This window comes from Oryzias melastigma, linkage group LG21 (assembly GCF_002922805.2).
Source record: "Oryzias melastigma strain HK-1 linkage group LG21, ASM292280v2, whole genome shotgun sequence".
NCBI lineage: Eukaryota > Metazoa > Chordata > Actinopteri > Beloniformes > Adrianichthyidae > Oryzias > Oryzias melastigma.
Window position 1 is genome coordinate 18190543 of NC_050532.1, and position 10892 is coordinate 18201434.

At 36.9% G+C, this 10892-nt stretch overlaps 1 protein-coding gene across 3 annotated transcripts in view; it reads right to left on the minus strand.

Moving 5' to 3' along the window:
* Position 1: 1 nt before the first annotated feature.
* The window catches only part of grb14 (growth factor receptor-bound protein 14), a 21953-nt gene continuing 11062 nt past the window's right edge, over positions 2–10892 (minus strand). For all 3 annotated transcript variants that reach the window (XM_024287274.2, XM_024287275.2, XM_024287276.2), the window contains 11 exons: positions 6434–6555; positions 6235–6309; positions 6020–6157; positions 5266–5376; positions 5083–5178; positions 4688–4750; positions 2266–2382; positions 2029–2098; positions 1856–1943; positions 1512–1605; positions 2–441 (listed from right to left, as the gene is read on the minus strand). In XM_024287274.2, the coding sequence (XP_024143042.1) occupies positions 295–441; positions 1512–1605; positions 1856–1943; positions 2029–2098; positions 2266–2382; positions 4688–4750; positions 5083–5178; positions 5266–5376; positions 6020–6157; positions 6235–6309; positions 6434–6555 (1121 nt within the window). In that variant the 3' untranslated portion in view covers positions 2–294. The remainder of the gene's footprint in view (positions 442–1511; positions 1606–1855; positions 1944–2028; positions 2099–2265; positions 2383–4687; positions 4751–5082; positions 5179–5265; positions 5377–6019; positions 6158–6234; positions 6310–6433; positions 6556–10892) is intronic.

A 10892-nucleotide genomic window follows, 5' to 3' on the forward strand; every position in this document is an offset into this window, starting at 1 on the left:
AAAAAAAAAAAAAAAAAAAGACGGCCTTTTTCCTGTCATCGTGTGGGTCATAAGACAGCTTTATGACATTCCACCTTCATAAGGAGTAAAGCAGTTTCTTGAAAAATTGATCAAGATCGCTTTTACATCAGATTAACAGCACCAGTAGTAATATTTAATAGCTAAAGGAGAAAGATGTATAAAAAAAGGGATTTTGACCATGAATTGCTGTCTCTGTTATTTTTAAGGCAGAACTGGAGGAGTGTTCATCCAGAAAGAGCTGAAGATAAGGTGCGTTAGCGCCCTCCTGATGGCTCACAGGGTGATCTGGGTGCAGTGGTGCTTGAGCTTGCATGGAAGAATCCCTCGGTTTAGCTGGTGAAACTCCACTAACTGGATCAGGTCGGTAAAGCGGGTGTGACCGTCGTCCAAGCTGTAGAACACCTCGCCATCATCGTCCACCTGTAGGAGAACACACGAATACGCAAACACTGAAGAGTGTGGAAAGCCAAAAGAACTTTTCGACTGATTTTAATGATACGTTTGTGGACTTCCAGCGGGGTATCTGATCTAATCCAACCCGGATTTACTCAGCGTGTACGTCAGTCCCATCAAACATAAAGCCGTACAGTCAGAAAGCAGAATCTTCAGCTGAGAAAACGACAGTCCTCCCAGCAGATGATCATTGTGTCACAGAAGACTTACAAAGAAGACTCAGAGAAAACCCTAATTAACATTAAAAGTTCAACTCAAAGTACTTACACTTACAGAACTTTGAAACAATATATAGAGGAGCACCTAGTCAAAGATTTGTGAAGTTTTTAAGTCCCCCTTCGATGAAAATCGTGTTTTTTTTAGTTTTTAACATGTATGTGTGACTTTTTTTAATGAAAGAGAACAAATGTTATAAGAAATCATTTTGTTTTTGTATTTCAGAATATTTATCCTTTTTAAATCTCTGTCAATCAAATTGTCACAGACAGGCTGTTTGAATTAATGAACCTTCTTTACATCACAACAGCTCTGCTGCACATCCCTCATCTGCTCCCAGCGTGTCTAGTTCAGGTTCTGGAGAAGAGAAGATTGTATTTTCCCATTGACTGCAGTCAAATGAGCCGCCGTTCGCATTTCCGTGGTCAAATCAGCCGTCACTGGATTCTTTGTGTGAGTTTCATCCAATACTTATGCTCAGATCATCTCCAAAAGCCACGCCCCCTCAGAGGAGATTTTGGAAACAGAGGCTTCAGATCAACATGAAAAAATTGGCTTTTTAATACATTTTGGTTGTGGGATTTTGGTTAAATAATTCACAATCATAATTAAAACACTACTGGGGATGTTTTATTTTTTAATATATATATATATATATATACTGTATATATATTCCTAGGGGGACTTTAAAATCACAATTCTGCAGAAGGTTACTCCTTTTCTTGATTGCCGTTTTTCAAGATAATATCTTATTTTTTTTAAATTAAAGCTTACTATTTTTCCATCTAAATAGCATGACTCAAATAATTAACTGTACTCACCGGTATGATTGGGAAGTGCTTGATCTTCTGGAGATGGCACAACGAAAGAACAAACGCCTTTGGGCTGCTTTGACTGTCCCTCAGTAAAAAAACCCTGGAATAAAGAGATATTGTTTAAACAAATCATGCAGATTCGAATGACTAGTCATTTCATCTGCAGTAATTGCACAGAACTTTTAAAAATCATGCTACAGTAACAAAATAAAAAAGGGCAGTAAAAAATGATCACTTCTACTAAATATAGATATCATAAATATACTGCATTTGCTGCAATTTTGGAGAAAATGACCCAAAATGCTTGAATTTCCTTTCAATCTCCTTCATGAAAACACTGAGTAACTCACCCATCAATTAGACCCTGCTGGGTAATCAGGCGCTGAGCCTCTTCACGGGACAGTTTGCCGTGAAACCACGGCTGGGCTAAATGGATTGCTAAAATGCAGAATACATAAATGACATGTTTCGTTCTTTTTTTTTTTTTTGTGGTACCAAACCGTAAATTAAGTATTTTACAAACCTATGTTTGGCACAGAGCTCTGAGAGCTGGAGGGGCTCCCGTGGCTGCTTAGGCGATGACAGCTTTTCCTCTGAAGGACACAATAGCAAAAGGATTGATTTTTTACTCTCCTGATCCTAAATGTTTATGAAAGGGTCACTAAAATGTTGGTTTTCAACATTTTCTTTCATGGTTCCATGCATTCCTTTATGCCAGGTTCACACATGTCTCAATATCCTCAAAGTAGAGCAAACTCACCCTCCATGACAGACCTTCCTCTACAGCCACAGACAGCACCTCTGACGGGTTTTCAATCACTCGGGTTTTTTGCCCAGAAAAGTCCATGGCCACCAGGGAGTTTTCTGAGATGCTCCTCTGAAATAACAAAATTCACTGTATTAGTTTAAAAACATCCAGATAACTCATTTCGAAGCTAAAATTGAATTTTGTAATACAAAAATGTCTAAACTTTTTACATTTTTCTTAAAACATAAACTTTTGCTTCACTGTGGTGCTGTGCTGCCACCTAGTGTCTCATTAATGCCACTTTATGTCCATAAATTCTGACCGATTCCAGACAGAAAACACCATTGAGAAGGGATTAGAGTGGCTTTGGAAAGAATGACACACAGGCATATTTTAGTCCTTTAAACTGTCATAGATTGAGTGACTCTGAATAACAGCGCGCACACACACAAGAAAATACTTACACAGATTATCCCAAAGCTTTTAAATTTCCACAGTCATTTCTCTAACACTCACTAAGCTTGCAATTTAAGCAAGTGCTCTTTAAAGAGTCTGTCTATGTTTTATAAGTCTATAAGTCTATAGTTTCTTGTTTTCTGGGTTTAACTTCTTTTAGGAATGCAAATCTGCTGTGGAAACACTCAATCATCCAGCATTTTTTTCCTTTCTTTCTGTCACTGCTTCACTTATGAGGAATGATTACATGTCCAGTAAATATTTGTTATGGTCCTTTCAAAATAAACCACACCATCAAAATGTTGTGATGTGCATGTTCACCGTTTCATTTTAATGTCAAACTGGAAATGGTCTATTTTGAAGTATTTTAAGGAAACTTTATTATAAACAAAGGATTTGGGTTAACGTGGCATACAAATCCTGTCATTAAACCGTTGTTCATTCAATCACTAATAACGGAGTCTGGTATTTTAAAGTTAATACTCTTGATGGTCATACAACAATTTGACACCAAGAAATGGGAGAGAAGGGGTTAAGAATATCAAATGAGAACAGCAGCAGTCCATAAATATGTCCCAAACCCCTAAAAAATATCCTATATTTCTTCATTTTAAAATTAGACTTTTTGCCTTTTAAATTGCAATTATTTTTGTTGTTGATGGAATGCAGCGTAACACACTGCAGAAGGAAATATTAAAGTCCCATTCCAGCTTTATTTTTTATCCGTTCCCTGTGTTCTTTTAATTATGATTATGCAATTATTAGCAAAAATGTAAAAAAAAATAAAAAATAAAAAAATAATGACATATTTTCTGTAGAGCTGCAGGAGTGCATCAGAAATTTGCCTCTAGGTTGTGGGTGGGACTGTTAGTGCGGAGTAACCCTACATATCCCAGCATTTCTTTGTTTTTTCTCTATCCTGCTAGCCTACAGACCCTCACACCCCCAAGCTAACATTAGCATAGCAAAGAGAGAGAGAATTAAAAAAAAAGTTTTTATCTGCTCCTGATCTGAATCCTGATTTGAATAAAGAAATAATCAGAAACAGAGTTTTAATCTTAAATTCTTTAATACATGTCCTCCATCACAAGAAATGCTAAGAACATGTTAAAAAAGAACACCAAAAATATTTTTCAGAGTAGCTTTTTAATCAAGTCTATAACAATTATGCACTTGGATCATTCTGAATAATTATGTTATACTTTTCTTAAAAATTACATCTGCTACAAGTGTTTTCGATTAGTAGTTACCCCAACTGTTGCAATAAAGTTTAAGCATATATATAGTTATATATTGTACATACTTTTTTCAAATACTCAATTATTGTTACAAATATTTTGTAGCAAAAAAATATTTTGCCTAAAACACACGTTTGTGTACAGCAAGGTTTTGTTAGCAATTGTTCTTAGTAAAAAGAGTATAAAGACCAAATTAATGTAGCTGTATTTTCTTAGCAGAAATTTATTTTGATGCTTTTTAATGTCAGAAGGAAAACTGCTTAAAGTAATGGTGATGCATGCTTTCCTAAAGTTCCTCATCGATCATCTTTTGATCTTTTATCCAAATATTATCAATGGTCTTTTAATTATGATGATGCTGTTTTTAGCCAAAATTAAAAAAAAAGCTATGTGGTTTTCTAGGATATAGCTTCGTTAGAGTGTTAGTTTATTATAAATTCTCCTCTGATTGTCGGTGGGACTGTTAACACAAAGCAACCCCGCCCCCCTTCCCCTCCTCGGTGCTGAGAGCTTCTGGCCCATCTAGCGTATTTTCTACGACAAAAATATGATATTTTTCAAACAGCATTTTTCATCTGTTCCTAATTAGAAACAATTTGAATGAAAAATACTTAAATTTTAAGCTTAATTTTCCTTATATCATCAGAAAAACGCCACAAAAATATGTTAAAAACACCAAAATTCATCAAAGTGGGTCTTTAGATACTCGCGGTGTTTTGCACAATGATTAGATGACTTACCATAGGTGAGACTTTCTGTTTCTGATGAGGTTGAATAAAGTTTTGGTACAGTTGCATCCCAAACTGAAACACAAAGCAAAGTAAACATCATGAATCTGAACACAAACACATGTTAACTCTAAACTCTAACCAGACCAGGACTCTTAAAATGAAAAAGGAAAAACAAACTCCTTGTTCCAGTACTTTAGCTTTTATGGATTACTAGGAGTGACTCCAACTTTATACTGTTTTTATCATATATCCAGACAATGAACACATGCTCCTTATATCAAGTGTAGGAGTGCTAATCCAGCATCTCAATAGATTTTCTTGACCTCCCAGCAAAGCTAAATCTGATTCTTGCAGTGTCTCGGCATTCCATATCACACGTTGGAGTTATTCATCTGCAAGCCAACCTTTAACAAGCGCATGGCTGTGATCCAGCAGGTCTTGGTGTGCTCAACATCAGCACAAAGCAGCTTCAAGTCTCGAGCTGAGCAGCTCTTCGTAGACTGTGGCGCGGAGATAAAACACACAAAATCATTAAATGAACTTAAATCACACACCTCAAACTTCTATGCTTTCATCGTTTTTGTTACCTTGATGCAGAAAGCAAATTCTGTTGGTGCCCCGTATAGCTTCTTGGCTGACAGAACAGAGTAGATATCACAGTCAGTGAAGTCGGCAAAGAACTGCAGGTGCCTGGGTTCCTGTCAAACAAGGAGGAATAAATCTTCAAAAACTTTAAAAGCAAAATGAGCATAAATGAATGTTGGGAAACGACGGATTCAAATGTCTTGAAGTCATTTTCGTCATCGTTGGATTTTCCAGGTCATGAAAGACATGTTAAATATAGCCATAATAGCATATCATCAATAAGCAGCTTCATCAGTAGCTGCATTGTTCCAAAAATAGACAAACTTGCCCAGAGAAAAAGTCAAAGAGATCCATTGTTCTCATTTCATGTGATGCACTACTCCCACTTCCTTATTTAAATTAATGCCTCAGCCATTACTGTCTTTGCTGACTGACCAGCAATGTGTTTGACCATGGAGAGTAAACATGTGGAGCTAAAAGCAGGTACCACACCAAAGCCTACCTGTGCTCCCAAACAAAAGGTGCACTGTTGGAAATGAAAGAGGTTGGAAAGTGGTTATGCTAGCAGGGCTTGGGCCCAAGGTTTCAGCTTCACTTGTCAGCAGCACTGAGAGCACTGTTTCTGGCTGACCACCATGCCAGTCCAAAGGAAAACCAACCTGATGTGTTGAGCACTTTAACTATTTCCTAAAAACAACTGCTAAATGTAAAGTGAGCGTGCATATGTCTGTGGATAACTCCTTTTTTCTTGCTAACCTTGGAGGTCCCCTTGGTGGAGAAGTAAAGTCCAGACCTCCGCAAAACAAAATAAAACTTCTTCCAAGACTTCCTGCTTTGGTCTTTGGCATGGAGGTATCCGTGGACCTCTGGACAAGTGCTGGATTTGACAAACGTCTGTGATGAACGGAGAAAAGTTTGTGGTTTTAACTGGGAATGTCGAGAAACCACGTTCAGCGGCAGGAAAATCTCACCTCAATTAATTCAGAGGGATCCACAATTCCGTTTGTTTCCGAGGATATGGAAAACATGTGATCTGGGAAAAAAACCTGGGAAAACATCTGATATTACTACACGCTTTTACTTTTTCACCACACTGAGGCGTGAATCTTAGAGAATAAAAAGAGTCATATTTTAGAAAATGTATAAAACATAATTTAATCCAAAACTCACCAGAGGTTTCTTAAAAAACTCATATTTTGCATAATTCTTCCTGAAATGCAGACGGCAGTCAGTGTCCATCCCCCCGACTGACAGAACCTCCATTACAGACTCATGATCTTCAATGGTTCTCTCTAGTGAGAATTAGGAGAACACACCAAAGCAGTGGTTAATAAGAAGTTGCACAAAATGAGGTCTAACATCAGGAGCTTAAAAATTGCTTTAACCCTTTAACACCTGAGGCGTCGCTGGTGACCTTTAAACATAAAATCTTTAGCATAAAAATGGACCTTAGTCGGAGATCTAAACGGTTCAAGTGTTTTAAAAAACAAGTATTATTTTCGTGTGGCTATGGGTGCTTGCTATTCTGACGTCAAACAAAACAGTCAACATGTCCTCAAACACCCCATTAAAGCGGAGCTTTGTTTTGGACATAACATCTACTGTGCAGCCTCACATCCCTTTGAGAGACGGGTGTTTTTAAGCTAATGCCACAATGTGCTCGAGCTAGCATGTTTGCCAACAGGCTCTCAGTGTGGAAAATATTTGATGAAAAAGATAGATTAATTAATAAACATACAAATAAATATATTTACAGTAAAGGATTAAGGTCTCTAATAAACGTATGACCATTTGTATCGTATTTGATTCACACATTTCTTTTAAATGACGTTAATGAGACTCCTGTCTCATTAACATGATCCAAAGTTTCTTTAAAAAAACACGTTTATAACTCAATCCATTTCTGCCCTGTAGTTCATCATCACTCCACTAGGGGCAGTGGAAGGGATTTTCCTGGTCATTTCAAAATGGCTGCCTCCATAAAAGACTTTTGGCGGGAAAAACCTTTAGCTAATTTTCCAAACTTTAGTTTAGCTTAATTCAGTTAATCAGTTTATCAGGAAAGCGAACAAATACATGAAGCTTAAAGAAAATATGCTTGCACCAGATTGTAGCTTAATAGCTAATTTCCATTTGTAGTCTCTTCACAAAATAATAAATTAGGGCTAAACATTATAAACACATTTACCAATTTAAAAGAAGTTCAAAAAAATTCAATGTACAATTCACCAATTTACAAAAGAGACGAAGAACACAAAACAATAGAAAATTAAACATGTTTACAATTTAAAATAAAACATTTACTCCATGGTGGGATTCTGGTGAGAACAATTCATCTATTGTCTTTTTAAATGACTATTTGTTGTATTAAAGAATGCAAAATTTGTTGATTATTAATATTTTAATAATACAGTTACACCTTGTTACAACTGTGAGGATCAAATTTGAGACAGTGGGTAAATAAGGAGCTTTTTTTCCTGAAAACTCATGTCAATATTTTTGCATCTTAAGCTAACATCGTATCACATGTAATGCTATCGGTTTCTCTTAAAAAATACTCGATATTGCAAATGTTTTTTGTGGATTTCATCAGATCGCTTTAAAGCACATCTGAAGTCCAAAACGTTTGAATTTCCTGTAAATTACAGCAAACAGTGCTGATTGGTACAATGTAGATTGCACAAATTTTACCTAATCAGGACCCTTCTTTGTCTTTTTTGCTAACAGATAAGGAACAGACTTATATTAAACTAAAAAAAGATAAATTTCACTGTTGCCTCTACTGCTTAAAACAGACTGTCAAAGCCAGAAGAGCAGCAGCAGACTATTGTTGATGCAGTTCCTTCAGAGCACACTGGTGTCACTGACAGCTGCCTAATCAGACAGGAACAACCCTTCCTGCTTCATGAAACATTTGAGCACAGAAATGTTCTCCACTGTGGTCCATAGAGTATCCATTTTCTTGTTATTAATAATTTAGTTGGGCAGCTTCTTTTCTCTGTGTTGCTGTTGTTCACAAATTATCTAAATGCAAAATATTTATAATAGTTGAAATGTGTCCAAGTAGCAATAAAATACTTCTGAAGAAAGAGAGCAGAACACTTAAGAAGCCTATTTTAGTTCAATAAAGTTTTTTCAACTCAGTTTTCACTACAATAAACCTTTGTACTTCTGTCTTAATTATATAAATAGTGCATTTTTTGTACTCTGTTTCCATATTTTATCTGCTTTGTTGACTGTTGACGTCTTTCGTCAGACAGTGACATTCAGCTCATGCTAATTTAATCATAAAACTTTATAGATACTGTCTGAATAATCTGGGCTACGGCGACTTGTAAACCTGAGCACAATGCCTCTTTAAAAAGTTTCACATGTTCTTTTTCCTGACTTCAGTTCAGGGTTTACAGTAACTCACTACAAAAAGCATTAGATCACAGTAATTTTGTTATTTTGGAAAGTAGTGTAAGGCTTTACTGATGAATTTTTAAACTCGAACACGTCCAGTAACAATCGACGGACTGCGCTAAAATCTAATTGAACCATGAGGCTTTGACATTACTGATCACTTTGAGCTTTTACCATTTTGTCTCAATTACTGAACTATTATTTCTGGGTTTAACCTTTAATTGCGTCCTAAGTGTATTTAGTCTTTTTTCACAAAGCTAGCAGCTGTCTGTCCTACTGTTGTACATAAGGTGAAATCCTTTTTATTTGTGTGGTGTCACCAGCTCAGTAGCCTTAGAGTGTCATCCCCAAGACTGGAAGGTTGTGAGGTCAACTCTAAAAATGGGACCCAACGCCTCCCTGCTTGATACTCAGCATCAGGGTTGGATTGGGGGTTAAACCACCAAATGGCTCCCAAGCCCAGCTGTGTTGCAGCTCCCCCCTCGCCCAGGGGGGATGGGTTGCATGACGATTAATGGGACTGTTTAATTTTTATTTTTTAGGGTACTTTTTGTATCAGGGGTGCCGAAACTTTTTCGCTCAAAGGGCCAAATGGGATCCCGGTCTGCGAGCCAACTACAAAATTTTTTATGCATTTCATGAAATAAAAGGAAAAAATAAGAATATGATTTTATTTATGTATTTAATTTGATTCTGTATTTATTGAGGTAACACACATTAGTAAGAATAAAAAGTAAAGTAACATTTGTCTTTGAAGCCCTTAACAGAAAGGCTTCACTGGCCATTTTTAATTGAAAAACAACAGCAAGCTAAAACAAACTTTCTTCCAATAAAAACAGCAAATTGGGATCCTAATGAGAGACGTGGAGCGGCTCTTTTGACTTTATCCGTTTGCCATTGCTGTTGTCGCTCCATCTTGGCTAGCTGAAAAAGGCCACTAAAAGCATCGGAAGTGACTGTGAAGGCTCTTGGGAATTTCTAACACACAACAAAGCCCAGTGCAGATTTACTAGGGGGTTGTTTCACCTATAGCCCCAGGCAAAGAAAGTGCTAAGAGCGCCACCTGGAAGCCGAAAGTAAATTAAAGCCGTGGAGTTTTGGAACGCCATAGAGAATCATTAGGAAACGGTTAAGGGGTTATGACCAATTACTCCACGGCTTCTGCAGCCATGACTTGGCGGGCCAAAAGATAACCCATGTTTTGTATGGACTAAACTGACTAAACTAATGTACTACAACAATGCTTCCCGTGCTTTCACTGAACTAAAAATAAGCGTCATTAAAAGTACCGTATTTTTCGGACTATAAGTCGCACCGGAGTATAAGTCGCAGGGGCCAAAAAATGCATAATGAAGAAGAAAAAACCATACATAAGTCGCACTGGAGTATAAGTCGCATTTTTTTCAAGTAATTTATTTTACAAACTGGTTGAAAAAAATGATATTACATCATCCTGGAAGGTAAGTTATAACATTCATAAGTGAATAGAAAACAGGCTGAATATGTGTCAACACATATTCACATATTAGCATCATGAAAAAAACGAAAAGGTGTAGCATTTATATAACATAACAGTTTTATTTAACTATAGCCTCAAGAACTCATCAACTTTGTACCTTTACTGTAATTAATTGCACGCAATCTCACTCCATATCACTAAATCCCTTAAATTCTTTGTCCTCTGTGTCACGTCTGAATAACTAAAGTAAATAAAGTAATTGCATAGATCACCATAAGAGGGCACTCTAGACTTACGGTCCATATCTCATCATTAAAAATTCGTATATAAGTCGCACTGGAGTATAAGTCGCAGGGACATTCAATCTATGAAAAAAACCGCGACTTATAGTCCGGAAAATACGGTAATCATTTTTACACCAGCCCTGACAAAGGACTAGTGACTTCTCCAGGGTCCTTCACTCCAATGCCTCGTTTCCACCGAGCGGTCCAGACTGGACTGGTTCAATATTTTGAGTGTTTCCATTATAAAATGAACAAATTAGGCCAGACTGATTTGTACCATTTATGGTCCTGTCATTGGTTGTAGGTCCATAGAAAAATGGAACGGACCGGTTAGGGAGGCGCTACTGTCGCCATACAATGAAATCCATTGATTGGCGGAAAAGTATTGCATCAGTAAGCGTCCAACAAGCACTTTTACCAACTCAAGATCCAAGCCAAAGGTTTTGTCCTCTTTTTGCAAAGAGTATTCAATTATTTGTAT